The sequence below is a fragment of the Typha latifolia genome, chromosome 2, assembly GCF_019914945.1.
Source record: "Typha latifolia isolate L0001 chromosome 2, TyphaL0001v2, whole genome shotgun sequence".
NCBI classification, from domain to species: Eukaryota; Viridiplantae; Streptophyta; class Magnoliopsida; order Poales; family Typhaceae; genus Typha; species Typha latifolia.
Window position 1 is genome coordinate 3,160,932 of NC_133087.1, and position 19,384 is coordinate 3,180,315.

The 19,384-nt window shown below is 35.3% G+C and overlaps 2 protein-coding genes across 2 annotated transcripts; both read left to right on the forward strand.

Annotated features, from left to right (window-relative positions):
• Positions 1-1,652: 1,652 nt before the first annotated feature.
• Positions 1,653-2,704, forward strand: LOC140781198 (ethylene-responsive transcription factor WIN1). Its single transcript, XM_073127058.1, has 2 exons — positions 1,653-1,882; positions 2,007-2,704. The coding sequence occupies exons 1-2, from the start codon at positions 1,803-1,805 to the stop codon at positions 2,467-2,469; spliced, it is 543 nt and encodes a 180-aa protein (XP_072983159.1). The 5' UTR covers positions 1,653-1,802; the 3' UTR covers positions 2,470-2,704.
• Positions 2,705-10,777: 8,073 nt separating this feature from the next.
• LOC140782568 (SPX domain-containing protein 1) lies at positions 10,778-14,350 on the forward strand. The gene is made up of 3 exons (XM_073129202.1): positions 10,778-11,200; positions 11,284-11,416; positions 13,717-14,350. Exons 1-3 carry the CDS (start codon positions 10,925-10,927, stop codon positions 14,151-14,153), a joined length of 846 nt encoding a protein of 281 aa, XP_072985303.1. The 5' UTR covers positions 10,778-10,924; the 3' UTR covers positions 14,154-14,350.
• Positions 14,351-19,384: the final 5,034 nt, after the last annotated feature.

Here is a 19,384-nt window from a genome sequence, read left to right on the forward strand (position 1 = left end):
TAATCAAAATTTATAATTGATCATAGTAATTAATTAAAAACTTAGTGTGCATAAAATTTTCTGAAAACAATATTTTATGTGCATAAAAAGGTTCTAAATGATCACCTATGATTAGATTGTTGGATTTTGGTACCATTAGGTCAAAATTTACTGTAACAAATAGATAAGTAGAAGAGTTTCCTCTTCTTTACTCAATTGCTTTAGATTAGATTAAGTATAATCTTCTATTTTAGATTAGTTTAGTATATAGTAATTACGGACCCCATAAATTTTAATGATGATGGGTACACCCACCAAAATAAATCGAGGAATAATCCCACCCTCCACTCGTACCCTTTTCGCACTCGTAATTATAAAGAACTGAAACGAAAAATTAAAATAAAATAAAAAAAATTAACGTGGAACGAGAGGTTAAAGAATGGCCACCTCGTCATGTTGGACTAGGCAACCACTTTCGTTAGATATGCATGCATCTATTCAAGCTCTCAGACTTACATCACGAAAGTAATATAACAAGACCCATATTTTTCGATCCCCGAATTAGCTCCAAATCTAATTAACTTAGATATAATAAACTGATTGGATTCAGATTCGGATTGGGAATGCATATCCATCGGAGCTCCGATGAATATACCATGGTTTTTTTTAGAGAAACTAGTAGATAATGGATATGTGGTCTAATATTTAGATCAATATAAATAGAAGTCTTAGGTTATGCAATTCTTATATAGTATGAATAAATTTTAGTCTCTAGAGAAATAATCTTCACACTAATGTTAGATTTTCTTAATTTATTTATTTTGTGTCATTTTGAGTGGGATGATTAAAACATTATGCTCAATTTTTAGCTATGAACTACAGTGGTTGAGTGCAAAAGCTTTTACTTATTGCTTTGAAATAAGATTAATTTTTAGCTATGTTTAATGTATGTTTCTTAAAATTGTATACTATACTAGTTATTCACGAGAAATCTAAATCTAATTTATTATCCCATTCTATTTGAATCCGATTCTAGTTCTAACATTATCCAATAATAGTAGGACCGGATATGAATATTATAATTACATATTCATTTAAAATCCAATTTAAGATAAATATTTTTATATATCCGACGGCGTTCCATATACATCCTAATAGTAAGATATTTCCAATCAAAACATAGACAGCTTGATTAATATAGACATAACTATGATCCCTACCATCAGGAAGAAATATATAGAGCAAAGTTTGTGTTTTAAAACTACGAACTAGAAAAACTGGTAAATTAGAACATGAAAGAGAATAAAACAATTAAAAATTTGAAATAAAAGAAAAAGAATATTGTCTTGTTCCTCCACTATATATAACATCTTTAAACAGTAACTCATCTCTTGATAGACTTCTCTCTATAGATATCATCATCATCATCATCCACTCTTCAAATAAACTTTTCTCCTCAACTACTACTAAAAATCATTTCCTAACTAAGATAATGTTTTGCTGCAGCTAAACTCTCAGATCTTACATTAATTTACCGTTTGATCTGCTTTCTTTTCTGAGCATGATGGAGGACCACTGCACCTTAGAACAAGTATTAAGTATCTTCCCACTGTCGTAGGTGAGGGGGTTTATTACCACTGTACTATGGTGGTTATGCAAAAGGCTATTGTCTTCACCGACAGCACACGCTGCTCTTCCTTTTATTCCCCTTTATCCTCACTTAGTAGCTAGTAAGCAGTAGTAGCCTCAATCACATTTCATTCAAATCAAAGGACCATCCTCTTTCCTCTTGCCTAAAATCCATCTTAATCCTCCTCTGCAGCATGGTACAATCTAAGAAGTTCCGAGGTGTCAGACAACGCCACTGGGGCTCCTGGGTCTCCGAGATAAGACACCCTCTCCTGTAAGCCAACCACTTGAACCTCATTGGCTCATTGCATATATATATATATATATATATATATATAGAGCTATTGTATGTATCTCAAAATGTGGTTGTGGTTGTTATGAATTATGATCTTATGCAGGAAGAGGAGGGTGTGGCTTGGGACGTTCGAGACGGCGGAAGAAGCCGCACGAGCGTACGACGAGGCGGCGGTGCTGATGAATGGCCGCAATGCGAAGACCAACTTTCCCGTGCCTAAGAATTCAACCACCGGCCTGTCGGAGATCCTTAGCGCCAAACTGCGTAAATGTTGCAAGACGCCGTCGCCGTCGCTCACCTGCCTCAGGCTCGACGTCGAGAAGTCGCACATCGGCGTGTGGCAGAAGCGTGCCGGCACGCGTGCCGACTCTAACTGGGTCATGACCTTGGAACTCAGCAAAGAGGAGCTGCACACGCCAAACGAGGCGGCAATGGCACCATCGACGAGCGCCGCCACAGCCGCCGCCAGTGATGAGGAGGACGAGATTGCATTGCAGATGATTGAAGAGCTGCTTAATGACATGAACTCTCCAAGCTCTCCTTCACTTGGAGTGCCGCAAGGTTAAAAGCCCCTACCAGATAATATTTGGTAGGTTGGTTGCTGTGAATTGTGATAGGGACTCGAGCACTTGTAGATGATATCTCTTTAGGAACTTAAAAGAGGGATGGTCACCACAATGTCTACTAGTTCTAATTTCAATTAGGTATATTATGATAGGTCTCCCTCAAAAATCCTTGAGAGCTTCATCAATTATGTCATCACTTGCGCCATTTAAGTGAAATAAACAACTTGTAATCGTATATATATATATATATATATATATATATTTATATATTATCATGTGCTTTGCTTCTTACTCGACAACATGATGATATTCTAGTAACAACATTTAGCTTCATGGATTAAGACCTTTTTGTTTTACCATAATTTCTCAGGTTTTTGTTATTTATGAATAAACAAACAATTATGTCGACTACAAAACTAATCACGATCTTATTCTCCATTACCGCGGCTTTAATTATCTCATCACCCAACAAATTATTAGTGGTAAAACAGATAGAAGCTGACAAGAATGCTGTGTGGTCTGATGATTAGCATATGATGATAAAGGGTCATCAGTACCTGGAATGTTTGGATAGCTGGTACTATATAGCAGAGGTCCTTCTGACAAAGGTTGTTCTATGCTTCCTTGAAGAGCTCCAGCTTCTCTCCAACAAAGGCAATGCCATTACTTCTCTGGGGTAAAATTCACACAATTAGATCATGTCAGGCATAAGTAGAGACAACATCTTGTGCCTTTTATTCCATACTACAAGATTCCTAGACCAGCCAATGAATGTTTCAGCATTGTTCTCAGCTATTTCTAACAGATCCTTGCACAATGGTATCCAAAGAACGATGTGTTCAAGCAGTGCATAAATTAAACATAAAACAGCAGCGAAAGGGCTGGAATCTTGAGATCAACCAATAGGCCATTAAATTTCTAGAGAAAAAGCAATTGCTCGTTAAGTATCTCAATCATTATCCTAAAATTCTGGGACTAGGAGAAAAGAGCCTAACTTGTAGTTTAGCTAATAACTCACTAGAAAAGAATCAGAGAAGTCCTGTCCACATTGACGTTGCATCGAAGAACAAGCTAATATGCTACGCTATACTAGGAAACCGATAGCAAAAGAAAACAAGCTTCTCAAAACTAGTGACACCAAAATGAATCTAGCTACCAAGAAGAACAATTACTAATACGATAATAATAGTAATGTACAGAATCCAGCATATGATTTTTGGAGCTGTTCAACTGAATGCACGAGTGCGAGGTCCCACACTTTCTCTCGTTCCCAATTTCCCTGGAGTAGTTATGAGGTATGGGGATCGATGAAAACCAGCTACAAAGTCCTTTTGCAAGACTGTAAAGCCAGGGGGGTTAATGCAAGTGGGGACTCCTCCTCTAGGCAGTTGGGTCACTAAGAAAGTGCAATCATGGTCAGAAATAAATAAGTAGTTGGGCTATGCTTCGAGGTGTTGAGGGTGAAAAGGATGATTATATACATAGACATAGTTATTAAGCTGACAGATGTTAAATGAGCATAAGAAAACAAAAGAGATGCATATATGATCAGGACAATATAAAAGCAAAAATGACAACATCTATCTGGTCTCAGTGACTACTCATCATGAAGTTCTTGGGAGGGGAAAACTACTTTGCTTCTGTCCATGCAAGAGGAAGATGCCTCAAATTTAGGCACTGCCCAAAGATTCACAGTGAATAATAGACATCCAAACTAGTTCTGCAGCATTTAGGACAGACTTCCATGTTGTGAAAATATATGCATCAAAGTATCAAATATCTCCTGTGGCTGTGGGTTAATTGCAGTGGTCCATTTTCTATAAAATTGAGAATCTGTCTTAGTCAAATAAAACTGGTCATGTTACAATGCGATGCAAAATTTAAGTCACATAATGTTAATGGTATGTGACCTTTTTTTCACATCGCAAATGCTAGATCTACTTAAACGGCTTAAATGAGCTCACATGCATATGTCCAAGGAACAGTTGGAACTTGTAAGATAATTCAAAGTGCAGGGTAACTGAGGGTAAAAGAAGTCATCAGCATTTTAGAACACCTGATATGATAAAAAAAGTTGGAAATATATAAGATGGGAAGAGATGTATAGGTATATAACATACTTGAGACACAGAGTTTCTTGAGATTGATAATACCATTTCAAAAGAAAAACAATTCCATGAGGAAGAATTTAATCATGAATTTAATTTTTTCCATATTAATGTAATAGGGAGACGTCCAAGCATCACTTGTTAAATGTCATTCAGGACAGAAGGACAGACAACTCTTCTAATAAATGTACAAGTGTCACTTCAAGATAGCAATGCCTTAGAACAAAGGGAGGTAAAAGTACCAAAGATTGTAATAGCATCTGGTATCCGTAACAAAGGAAGATTCCATTAAATTGCCAAATTGTAGCTAGTAATTTGCAGAATAAAACAGAAAGAAAATGATCCCCATCTCGTACAGTGATACAGACAGTGAATAATTTATTAAGTTAAAAAAGTTCCAACTGCTCAGGCAACTTTCGTTAGAACCATAACTGTACCTTATTTATTACATAGCTTTTTTAATTTTCCACAATTGCTATTCATTTTGTTTTATGCATCTGTGCATGATTGTGGAAAAGACTTAAGATTTTGAGATGGATATACTAAATACAAACAGTATTACACGTTCACATGAAGAAACAATCCGGTTTAAAACCAATGAAAACTGAAGGGTTATATATAAGAGGAAACTGAGTCATAAAAATGGAACAGAGAATTAAGTTTCAAAGTCACAGAACTGAAGACATGTCCGAGTAAAAAAGAAATAGTTTGAGGATATCTTCATTTAAACGGTTTGATTATAAATTAACAAGTAGACGCGATTTTAAAAATTCTAGCATGAACATACCTCTTAGGATAAGGCAAACCAATTAAAAATGGAACAGAGCATTAAGTCGTTCGAAGTTTGACAAATTATGTCGACACTAGTTTGAAGACATGATCCGGGAGGGAAAAAAAAAAATAGTCTCCTCTTGGATGCAAAAAAGAGGATGTCTTCATGTCAACGAATCTAATTATAAAGTAAGTAGACATGATTTGAAAACTTCTACCAAGAACATAATTCCTAGGACAAGGCAAACCAATTAGAAAGAAGAAGACGATCAAGAGACAATAATAACTTTTATCGGATGCCAAATTGTAGATATTATATCATCATTTGTCAATATCTATATTGGACATATCGTCTCTACTCTAGCCTCATATATTTATACATGACTGACGCCACCCTTGCTTGTGTGTGGGCAGACAAACTCATTGTGGCAATTCTACAAACAGAGGTTGTGAACCTTCAGACCAAAACATCAACAACAAAGCTACTATTTTCAAGCTTATCCACCTAGTTTTTCACTCTCAGAAATAGACTGGCCCCCAATCTAACCCGAATAAAAAAGATAAATCCTATTCGGGCCTGAACCCGAATAGACTATTCTTGGCCTAGTAATTTATTCGGGCTTCAGCCCAATTGCGATGCCATTACCATCTCCTGTGGATTAAACAATACCTAAATTATAAAAAATAAAGAGCTAATGAAATGACGTATTGATAGCCCACTAATTAAAGTAAACTCTTACACGGATTAGATTATTAGATGGATAAGATCCGATAAGCCTATCTTTCCACTATTTTAAATCCAGCCTTCACTTTCAGTAATCGCCGAGAGATACTATCTATTCCTATTTAATGGAGAAAAGCCACTCTCACACTAAAAATAATATGGATTGATGGATATAAATCTTAATAGAATAATTTACAAATTACTCCTCCATAGTTACGCTTAAAATCAAACTAACCATGAGCATTCACTTATAACATTTTACCAACGAAGACAAGATTGAAAAAGAATTGAAAAATTATTTGAGAATATTTTTAATCATAATAAATATTAAAATGATAGAATTATCCTTTTCATTCTACTAAATTTACTCATACATATCATATTCTTCAAATTTAAAATAATATATATATTTTTAACCTCCCCCTCAAAAGCAATTTACCTCCCTTTGAATATATTTTCGTAGAAGACCAAAACTTTAATCATCTTAAAAAAATAGGTAGAAGATTCGTGTTTAATTAAACAATTATATTATTAATTCCTTAAGTGTATTGGATGAAAAAAAATTAATAATTTTATATTAATCTAAACCAGAGTGGACAAAATGACATAAATAAAAGTTCATGGACTAGTTTAATTTTAGCCATAATTACAGTTGATATAATTTGTAATTTATAATTCTTCAAACACTCCTCTCCCCCTTCCCAACACTGGCCTAGCTCTTAGATGCTTGAGGATGATCTCTAGGTAAAGTAGAGGTTTTCAAGCCCCACTCTCATAGCCCCAAATCTAGCTTAAAACTTATTTTAATGAGTATAAACGAAATCTTTGTGAGTTTTGGATGAGATTAGAGATTTTTGCCTTTTGCTCTTGGATTTATTTATTTCGGCTTGATAGTAGTTTAGATTGGAATGACTAAGTAGTGGAGCATATAGTAGGTTTAATGTCTGCTTTCCTTTTCTAATCCTTAAATCTGAAGTAATTAAATATATGAGAGGGGATACGCGGCTGTAGTTTCGATAGTCTTAAGTTTGCTAGGAGATATACGACTAAACCGGGTCAAAGCCCACTGTTCTGAACGACTGGGAACTACTCCCGATAACTAGAGAATATTCTTGGAATAAGAATAAGCTATGGAACTAAAAAGGTGGCATAAAGGATCGAGAAGTGGAATATCCCTGTCCACTATCTACCACCGATTATTTTTCTATGGGAATGACTTGTTTTCGTATTAATTATAAAGCAAGAGAGGCACCAATTTGACCATTTTTCCATGGATAAGGCGTCGAATAGAGTCTCACTATTCCTGAGCTCCATCGCTGCTGATGGAAGAAAGAGAAGCATTTCAGCTATGGCTTTTTCTTCCAACCCTTTAATTCATCTAGGCCCGCTTGTTTTTCTTCCTTCTTCCTTCTTTTCATCTAATTTTGGGTATTAAAAAATTTCAGAATCAAATGTCAGTGCTATCTTTCTACCTAGGGTTCCATGAACTCGTATAGATGTTTTTATTTTATTTTATTTCTTAGTAATAAAGTAATATATATACACAAGAAGGAATTTTGAAAAGAAAATAATATTAACAAGGGAAATAAAATAGAAATATCAACATCGTTCCATGTTGCTCGGCAAGACTCCTTAGAAATATCTTGAAAATAGTAATTGGACTTCTGTTTGTCTTTTAAATATTTGCGGCGCACAGTTAGACAGTCGCGCCATATGACTAGGCGCGGAGCCGGCTTCTAATTTAAGGAGGAGCTAATTAGTATATTAACATACTAAACTTAAAAAAAAATAGAGGAATAAAAATGAAAATTAGCATCAAATTTGATCACCACCTTTAGAATAACTGATGGGAGTTTTACATTGCATTGCATGATCGAAAATAAATATAATTTTCTACTGCAAAATTTAATAAATTAATGTTTTATAATATATTTTTTCTTTCTCTCTCTCTCTTCTTTTAGGAGGAGGCTTATACGTAGTGTATTTAGATCTCATTTATTAAATTACATTTCTGATTTAAATTTCCTCGGATTCTGATGGTAAAAGTACTTTTACTCTAAATTCTTAAATATGATGATGATAATTCATCAAATTTGAAAAATAATATATATTCCCAATTAATGCCGTCCTCTATCTCACTATAGTTTCGTCCCTTTCTCGTCCATGCAGTAAGTAAGAAAGTAGGACAAGATTGTTGGAGAATATCCAACAAGATGCTCCTTAGATTCTCTTCGGCGCGGAGCACCTATCCCGTGGACTCGGAGATCTTTCAGTGTTGGGCCCCATCTCCTTGTTAATTATTTCTGGATGTGGGAGCTACGAATAAGAGATAGCCATGAAATATTTATTCGGGTTTAAACATGTTTTTTTTATAATAAGTTTATAAGCTAAGGGTGACGACAACGATATCGACGGATGTTCTCCACTTCTCCGTGGAATAATTCCTCTCTCCGGAGTCCACTCTCGACCTTATCCAACTCTCTATTACTCGCTACCTCAGGCTGTCGTCTTTTATCATGTTTTCGCAAACAACCGCCTAGATTTTGATCTTATTACAAAACTCACCTTCCTTTTGATTCATGAATAGGGTAGAGACTGAGTTTGAAGAACAAGGTAAAACAGTAAAATGAACAGGATAGAAGAAAGTTGTTTGTTACTACAAGGAAGAATAATAGGGTGAAGTTTTTGTTTGAGAGCTTGTTTGCTGAACGAAATTTAAAAGAGTGTAAATAACTTTTAATTTGTTGATCTCCATAATTGCATTATCTTTTCAGAGAAAAAAAAAATAAAACAATACATTTCCATTACCAAAAATAATAATATAAATAAATAAGACATAGTTAAGAAGCATCCTCTCAGTATAGTTACCCTAACTCTCTATTAGGGTTCCGCTCTTTTTCTCCCTCTTCTCACTGTCGTCGGTTCCGTCTCTTAGCCATTTAAATTAGATGAAGAGGGAGGTTTTCCCTTCACGTGAGAGATTTTTTTTTTCTTTTATTCTCCTTCCTCCGATGAGTCTTTCTTCGTTCTCTCTTTTTATTCTTTCACCTTTATTTATTATTTTCTTTTACCCTATCATCTCTTTCTCACTATCATTTTCTCTGCTTTTTGTCGTAGTCGTGACTTTTTGCCATCCTTATTGCTATTGTTGCTATTTTCGCTGACTTCGACATGGTCATCTCCTCCCCCATCCTCACCTTTCCCATGTTGTGCCATAGTTGTCGACGACCGTGGAAGTGTTGGGCTATAGTAAGGGAGGAGTTTGGGTGTGTTTGTGTGTTGTGATGTAGGTTTGAATTTTATCATCATCTTTGAATTGAGCTAGTGTGCTAAATTTCTAGCTTGTGTTGCAGTATTTGTCTTCCCTCTTCTCATTGGTTCTTTGAAAGGAGACGATTGTTCTGTCTATCAGGTTTATATATTTTTCTTACTTTGCCCTTTGTTTATCCCACCATTGGGGTTCGCAGTTCTATGTTTATTTTACTATTTGATTATGATGGAGTCATAGGCTAACTTAAAAATTTTGAGTTTGTAAACCTGTCTAAGTTGTGCTCTATTTTTCTATATTTTTCTAAATGATACCTTACTTTTCTAAGGTGTTAGCTCTTGTAATCAAATGTGAGATTTGTATCAAAGTGTTGTCGCTCTATTTATCTCTCTATTTCTCTTTATGAGGTTGCAATTGTTGTATTAGTCTTAGATTTAATAAAATTATCCTCTCACTGGTCTTTCCCTAAAAATATCAAACAAGCTCAAAACTAAAAAATATTGATGCACCCAATGTGACGATGGATTTATGTTCCCGATATAAATATTATAAAACTGCAATGAAGCAACATAAATGGGTAGAGATATAAAAAAAATCATATTAATTTTTGGTACAAAACTCCCAAACTATATTTTAAAACCATAGAATATTATGACCATCTTTTTTGCAATAATTTTGAAACATAGGGAGTTATTTGCACCAAAAAAAAAGAAAAACTCTTTTCTTTAGTTGATTTTGTGATTCAAGCTAGGCCATGGTGATATACGACCATTACATTGGTAGGTGAAAAACCCTAAAAACAAGTATGTATTTAAATCCTATAGATGAATGCCAAGATTTTAAATTTTTCTCTAATAATCTTATAATTTTTTTAAATAGATATTTTCTAGACTTGTATAAAAGTTCATATACATGTATAAATACATTTAAAATATTTTATACACAATTGCTAATAATAAAAACTTAACAGTAGGAATTGGTGCATTGGTGAAGCCACGGAGAAAAAGAAGAGGATAAAAATGATAACTATTTATGTTCCCAACTGTCGCAACTAAGTGCTTGAATGAATAGTCTAGATGCGTGGTTGACTAGTTGTAGAACTACATGATGCAACCAATCAGGAATACGTTTCGTCCACCACAAGGTACACATCTCTCTCTCTCTCTCTGTATATATATATATATATATATATATATAATCTTTATTAATTTCAATTGGCATTTCATTATTGGGAGAGTTGATTCATATCACCAATTGTGCAAATAATTGAATTAGTATTATCTATAATCTAAATCGAGCCGAGCCGAACTCAAAGATGTCGACGGGTGAGGCCGGCTGTCAGAGTCGGCTTGAAAGGGATAGGGCCCCATGTTATCCCCCGCCCGAGGCCGAAGAGGCGAATAAAACCCCAGATATCCTTCGCACCTCCCTCGCATATTCGCCTTTCTCTATCCCGCATATTCCTCGCCCCCCTCTTCCTCTATTCGCACCATCGACTCCTTATTCCCTCTATTTATCCCCCCTCCTCCCCCAAAACCACTTCTATTCTCGAATACCTTTCGATTCGATCCGAGAGAGAGAGGGATGAAGTTTGGGAAGAGTTTAAGCAACCAGATAGTGGAGACTCTGCCGGAATGGAGGGATAAGTTCCTCTCCTATAAAGACCTCAAGAAGCGCCTCAAGCTCATCGGCGGAGGAGGCGAGAAACCGCCGAAGCGGGCGAAGGTGGCGGCCGATGACGAATCCGCCGCCGAGATTTCGCGGGAAGAGGAGGATTTCGTCAGATTGCTCGAGGCCGAGCTCCATAAGTTCAATACCTTCTTCGAAGAGAAGGAGGAGGAGTACATCATCCGCCAAAAGGTAAATTTTTTGCATTTCGGCCCTTGGAAGAGGGAATTATTGCAATTTTGAATGTATGCTGAGGAATCTTGGGGATTTTGCAGGAACTGCGGGACCGAGTGGCGACAGCCGTGGCAAATGAGTCCAAGTACGAGTTGATGAAAGTGAGCAAAGAGATAGTCGACTTCCATGGGGAGATGGTCCTCCTAGAGAATTATAGCGCACTTAATTACACTGGTAAGTGGCACTTTCTCATACAAGTTAATACGGAAAATGTTGCCCTGCAATTCAAAAGAATGTTGTTAGATTTTTTTTTTCTGAAGTAAATTCCGTAGACTATTCAATGCAAACTTGAGTTACAGTAGGAAACCAAAGGTGAATCAGTCGATTCATCACAAATTCTGTTTCAAATGAGTGGAGTGGCTAAGTTGTGAGCAACAAAGTTGTTTCGCCTGCTCATGAAGGAGACTGTGACACTGGCAAAGGGTTTATCCAATACTGTCATGAACCAGAGATGTGATAGTCCACACAATATTCGCAGAAAGACCAAATTTTATAATAACAGGACTTATAATTAGAACTATTAAAATATAGCTAATTTAACACCCATTATCTGTTCATATATTACATTTTTACTCGTTTCGCTTAGGAATTCGAATCGAATTCGGATCATATATAGAATTTTAAACCATATTCTAAGTAGTAAGTACTCTTTACACTTTACTTTTTAAGTTTTGAACTGCTTAAAATGTTACTTTATATTCGACTACCAATCGTGTCTATGTCTTGTCAAACTAATACGACTTTCGGTTGACCTTTACTATAAAGCCGCCTTTTCTTTTACATTATTCAAACTAATAGTCTAGGATTCATCTTGTCTATATAGATAAAATAGGAAAGAAGTGGAAATTTTTTTTCTAAAGGAACGAAGGGCACTAATTTGGTAACGGAATATTATTGTGATCCACGTGGCATAAAACGATTAACATTTGCCTATGTAGTTGACAAAGCGGACTTTCGTCTAAGTGTAGCGCACTTATCATTGATATAAATATTACTTGTTTTACCTTTTTCTCTTAGATCATCTTAAAGTATGTTGATGAACACTACTAGTTGTTGGATTTGTGCTGCTAAAAGGATACTGCTTTTACTACCCATTTAGCGGCTAGCGCTTGGATTTATTTTGCCTACTAGATTTTCTTGCTGGATATCCTGATAAAGGGAGGATTTGAACTTGCAAGTTAATGAATAGAGTGCCATGTTCTTTGCTAGCAGTCTAACTCTGTTTAGACAGGTTATGTTTTACTCTCAATCCTGCTGTCGTACATACTTTCTTCAGTAACCATTGAAATGGAGAAAAATGATCAAAATATATTATTAGGTGGATAAATTTGACTGTACTTCCTTGCAAACATACAGTTAACCGACAAGTTTTATAATTACTATTTGCAACAAAATCTTCAGTAAAATATTTCCTTTTGAGGTGACAGTTTCTTGGAGTTAAAAAATTAGGATATGTTGAGCAAAAAGCACTATCGTTAGTCTACCTCATGTCCACAATTAATTTAAAATAAATAACAGCTTTTCTCTATAAAATTCCACTCAATACCTCTTCATCAGGGTACTCTTGATATTATAGAAGAATTGGCCTGCCAATAATATCTCTTACTGTGCAAGCATCTTGATTTCACGATGAATATATTTGAGTTAATTTGATTGACCAAGTCAACAGTAATATAGGTGGCCTTTTTCGGTTCTGATGGGAAGAAGTGTCTAGTTTCAGATCTGTGTTTAGGAGAGAGCAAGATGAACCTGGCTATACCTCACTTCTAGAAAGACTGTTTTCGAGACAAACTTTGAACATAGATTTACGATGGCAAGAGTTACCATCGCACTGAGTGACACCCTTTCTAATGAAAGGGACTGCAGGATGGCTTTTCCACTGTCTGGTTTATGTAAAAAGAGGCAGTTGATTGGTGGAGTGGTTGCATATCACTGTGTTTCTCCTACAAATGAAGGCATCAAATCGTATTTGGAAAAGGGAATCAGTTTAATAGCCACATCAAATGGATTGAATTATGTATCATCATGACACACTGTGTATGTCGGAAGATTTGACAACATTATCCTAATATGGGCCTGTTAGTTCACTTCACAACTCGGATCCATGCATGGTGCTGAGCTAATAATAGAGTTGTTTAGACTTATACGTAATATGAACCTGATAATAGAATCGTTCAGTATCTGATAGAGGATGTAGACTTTTACACTAATATAGACGTGATAATAGAGTTGTTATTACTTGTTAAATTTACTCATTAATTTGAATTTTTGTTTTTGCGTGTATACAATAGATAGGGACCTACTCTAGAATCCCACTTCGAGATAAAACTTTTGAGATTGAAACCTGATAGGTTTGGGGATGAGTAGTGTTCAGTTCGGATTTGTCTTAGACTAGTATAGTCCAATGCATTCAGGTTTGCTTGTGGATTAAACTTGTTCCTGAGTACTGATGTTAATTCTAAAACATTGTGCAGGGCTGGTTAAGATACTAAAGAAGTATGACAAAAGAACAGGAGCCCTTATCCGGCTACCCTTCATCCAGAAGGTACTGCAGGAACCGTTCTTCACTACTGACCTTCTGTACAAGCTTGTGAAAGAGTGTGAGTTGATGCTGGATGACCTCTTCCCTACAAATGAACTATCCATATCAGGCGAGAATGGAGAAGTTGATGGAGAGCAGAAACCATCAAACCCTAATTCATCTATGGTTAGATGTCGGGTTCCAGAGCTAGAGGAGATAGAGTATATAGAGAGTTTGTACATGAGGAGCACAATAGCAGCACTTCGGGCTTTGAAAGAGATCAGGAGTGGGAGTTCCACTGTTAGTATGTTTTCACTTCCTCCATTACAGAGCAATGGAGTCGAGGAACGGTGGAATAATGTCCCTGTGTTAGAACAAGAAGCTAAATGACATTGGCAAATGATGAATCCTAACTCTATCCAGTCCTGGAATTTGGATGGAGAAAAAGATTAAGTTTCCCTTTTGTTTTTTCTTTTCTTCTTTTCAAAGTGTAAACTTACACGGCGCTGTGTATTAGAATCAGATATCTCACAAATATGCAATGTCATATCTAAATATACGTGGCTAAATCAAAGTATTTTGTTGTATCTTTTATCTATTGTATATCCTCTTCCTCTTCCTGCTGATGGAGGTAGTGTTCTTTTAAAAAACTGCATCCTAGTCTTCCGGCGGAACAAATTAAATTCCTTATAAGATTTGTTTATGATACTCTTAATGCAGATAGGTAGCTATTAACTCAACTTTAAATGCCATGCTGTGTATAAGAGAAATTTTTTTTTTCTTTTGGTAAAAGTATCCAATAGATTTTGCTTCTAATTCTGAACCAGAATGACTGAATGAGTGGCAAACAAGGAGTCGACAGTTAACTGAGGAACTTGTAGATAAGGAGCAATTTTAGCAATGTAAAGGGCTGTAATTTAGTGCAATTTAACAAACCAATTGCGTAAAATACTGAGGATTAAATGCGAGAAGAAATTTATATACAGTTTGAACAACTCGTGCAAGGAAATCTTGACAAGGAGAAAACAACTCTTGAGATGGTTGAGTCGAGCTTGAGTTAGGGAATTGATTCTACTTCGATTTTGCATGGGTAAGTAAAGACTATAGATGATTAATCTGTCAATTAAATAGACAATTAATGTGCATACCAACCTTTAATATAATCCTCATCAGTCCATGTACATGCCAAGCACTAAGTTAGTGATCCATTGAGGCAGGAACTGTCAAGCTAGATTATAATTATTGACCTTTATTTCTTTTTTCCTTTTAAACTCTAAACACTTTTAATTTAATTACCACTATTTTATAGATTTCAACACCATATTTCTTTTGAAATACCAATTTCAACATCCATTGAATTTACTCATTTTTTTTTCAATTGATAGAATTTCGCAAACTAATTATAAGTAAGACATAGAGCTTAGCTACATGCCAATCCTTCTAAGAAACGTGTCACAAATGGATCAAGCCACAATCCACAACAAACCAAATCATAGTGGGATATTTTATTTTGACTTTTTTTTTATAAAAAAAAAAGTAGTGCTCATGAACGCTTAAATACATGATCTCTTGCTAAGAGTGGCATTTCCATTAAACGTGCTTAGAAAATAGGATGGTGCAAAGAAACAAACCTCTCACTATCCATTGCTCTAAAAGTGCATCTCAAGGAACCTTCCTTCCTTTCTTACCTGCTACTATGGTCATTATAGAGAGAGAGAGAGAGAGAGAGAGAGAGAGAGAGAGAGAGAGAGAGAGAGAGAGAGAGAGAGAGAGAGAGAGCTCAAAGGTCATCGTATGCACACTAATCAGAAAGAGTGTTATTTTGAGCAGCAGTTAGATATGAAAACATACTTCCCTACTATGTATCAATAGTCGATAGACTTCTATCATGATAGCGTTTAATCAAGATGAGAAAATAATTATTTTATCTTTGTAAAACCCGTTTTTAAACCGAAGCAAAACTAGGTATAGAAATATACATATTCTGATATTTCTTATTTTTATAGTTGAAGATAAAAGGGTATCTTAGTCATTTTACTTCATCGCCCATTCAGAATATTCCTTAAATATTCTTTCAAAATTAATCAAATAGTATAAAAAAATTCAACGATAATTATAAGGGCAATTATAATATTTTAAAAGTTTCCAATGGAAGAAAAAAAAAAAAACTCATATAGAAAACTTAGATAGACTTAGTCATCTTCCAAATTAATCATATTATTCCTTCTTGCAGATTAGTACCTAGATTTCCATCACGTCTGTGGTGGCTGTTACGTTCATAAGAGTTTGACTTTCTTCTCTTTGCTCCATCAACCTTTTTGCCCTAAAAAATTTTGACTCTTTTATTTAAGGGCTACCGATGGTTAGCCGCCAAGCAACCGCCAAAAACATCTCTATAGTCTTAGTCGATCCCACGTGTGCTCTGACTTTGGCCCGGCCAACCAATCACCTTTTATATTCCAACATTTCATATTTCATCAAAATTGACAACTACTATTTTAAAATTTTTTTATTAAAAACACCTTACATTTTATATTTATTATTATTCACACCCTACTGAATAGATATTTATCGCTCTACATTTTATATATAATATCTCAAAAATACATATATTTAGTTTTTCATATATATTAGTTAAAGTAACTGTAGATGCAAATTAATCTCAATATTCTTGAATAGTTATTTTGGATAGTCAAATCAAGGATATTTTTTTAAAATTTTTTTATTTTTTTAAAAGTAATAGAATATTTTTATTTTGTTGGTTGCTGGTAGGATAAAATTAACTCGCGATATTCTTTGAGTAGAGTGGTAAATAAATTGATTGATGATAAAATGAGAAGGTAGGGTGTCTTTGATAAACTTTAAAAATATTAAATTGATTGTGCTCTTTCAAATTGATAACTTCATAGTCTGAGCTGGTGATTAGACCCATGAATAAATCAACATCGAAGTGGCATCCAAGTAGTCGTTTGCCATTTGTAAACGCATGCCTCGTAGTTTTACTTACTCTATCTCTCTCTCTCTCTCTCTCTCTCTCTCTCTCTAATTAAAGTTGACTTTAATAAAACAAAGATTTGGTGTTCTATATAACCTCATTGGATTGCTCTGGGCATACATTTCAAGAGAGTGGTGACGGCAAACTCCCCCTGCTTGCTATGCCATGTCAGAGAGATTCCGGTCCCCCGAGCTCCGCGGCCCGCGCCCGGCGCCGCTCATGATCCACGACTACTCTCACAAGGCCCGCAAGCCGCCGACGAAGAAGCCGGTGATCATCTACATGGTCTCGCCGAAGGTGATCCACGTCGACCCGAGCGAGTTCATGGGGCTCGTGCAGCGCCTCACCGGGCCCGACTCGTCCCCGCCAGCCGACCCCCGCCCCCCGCCTCCCTCCCCCCCCTGCCGCCGCGAGAAAGAGAGCCGCCAATTCCCGGTCCGGGTCAAGGCTCGGCCCCTGCACCGTTCTAGCTCGGAACCGTCGCCACAGTCGCCGATATTGTCGCCGACTTTGTTCCTGCATGATCTGAGCTCTCCTCCTTGTAGTAATAGCAGTAGCATCGCTCTAAAAGAAGGCTCAGCGGCAGCTCCTCCGAGTTGGCTGCTTCATGGGGATTTTTTGAGTCAGGCTCATGCATGCCTTCCGTCTCCGAGCTACCTTGACTTGTTTAGCCAGCTCCCGGATCAACAGTCCTAGAGATTGGGTCTTGAATTGGGTTTGATTTCATTCCGGGCCGGCCAGGCGTGGTTTCCCACGCTTGTCTTCAATTTGTATAGAACACCAGCATCATATTCTTTTTTTTTTTTCTTTTTTTCCTTTATCTCTATCTCTTTTCTTCTGTGAGAAAAGATGAAGATGTAGTTTATTTAATTAATTGTATCGTTTGTGATTTTGTTATTTGATAAGATTTTCCCCATCTTCTGAATCAATGTTCTGAGAAAGAAACTAGTTGAACTCCGAGAATAATAATGTTTTTTATTATTATTATGGAGTGTATGTAATACTAAATCATAGTTTGGAGAAAAAATATATATATAATTTAGCCTAAATAGTTTTAGAGCAACTTGCAAGATTGATAATATTAAAATGCATATAATATATAGGATATAGCTGTACTGTACTATACACAACCAAGAAATTTGGAGCATTGAAGGTAGACTGAATAAGTTTCAATCTAATTCTCTCTCTCTTTTTTTTTCTGTGCGTCATAATTAGAGGAAAAAGAAATTTCCATAATTTTTTTTTCTGAGGAAAGATCGAGAAGGACACTTATGTACGTAATCCTAATTAAGAACTTTTTTATCAAAAAATAATAATAATAATAATAAAAGAAGAACCGTACCAATCTATCTTTATCAGCTTGTACCTCTCTGTCTTTATGATTTCATCAACTGGGTAGATTTCCTCTATCCATAAAACGACTAGTCGACAAAAGACCTTATCTTTTCACCTTTTTGTAGTTTACCTCCTGTATTTTTAATATTTATAAATTAACTAGTCATAATTTTATAAAATTTACATATAACACCTTATCTTTTCACCTTTCTAAAGTTTACTTTCTGTATTTTTAATATTTATAAATGAAGTCTACGTTCTATTAAGCATTTGCAACAAAAAAAAAAAGAAGAAGATTAGGTTAACACTAATATTGTCTGGGCTCATAGCTTATGAATGTAATCGAGTTCTAATTCTAATAATATTGATTTAATTGAAACACTATTAAAATTTTATATTTTTCTCCAAAAATAAAAAGTAGAGTTTTTTCTAAGGCCTTCTTTTGCCTCCCCTTCTATTTTTCTCTGGTCCTTTTCTTTTTCTACACCAGAAAGGTATTATTTTATTTTGTGTTTAATAAGCTAGGTTGGGTAAAATATTATTTTGGGTTTGATGACCTTAATTTGATAATCTTGTTGGTAGTGTAGTTAACTTAATCTTAGAGTTTAGTTAAGTTTAGTTTAGTTAGGTTAAAAGATGCAGCAACTATTTACTTTTAAAATAAATAGTTTAGTTTATAAATATTAAAAATGCAGGGCGTAGACCAATAATTGAGGTGTTGAAAACTTGTGTGCTAACTTTATGAGTCTATGGGCCTTATTTCCTACTATGTTTAGCCCATAATTGGGCCTATGTTTCAATCCATTAGCAATCCAACTATAAGCTATGAAAGCATGATATATATGTTTATTTATTATGATGAAAGGAGTAAGATCTTTAGATTGACATTATTATGAATTGTTTTCAATATTTAGTTAAAACTCCATCTACATCCGTCAGTTGTATCATTCAAATAACTCCTTGATGCTTGTAACAATGACTTAGCTAGTCATTTAAGCTTATCAAAGTGTGATTAATTATGAGATAAATTATAGTTTTCTTATTGTGATTTAGCTTAATTTTTAATTTGTTCCTATCTACTTTCTATCATCCACTCCAAGTTGCAATTAACAAAAGTATGAAAGATCTAATTATCCAAGTTATGAATACAGTCTGATTTGAAATAGATACGAGTAATTTGGTCACATAGCATTTGTTTATTTTGAAAATTATCAATGCTAATGAACCACAGTTAGGCTAAGCTTGCATTACATATGAATGAAAGGACTCGGACAGGATGTCTTTCAAAGGT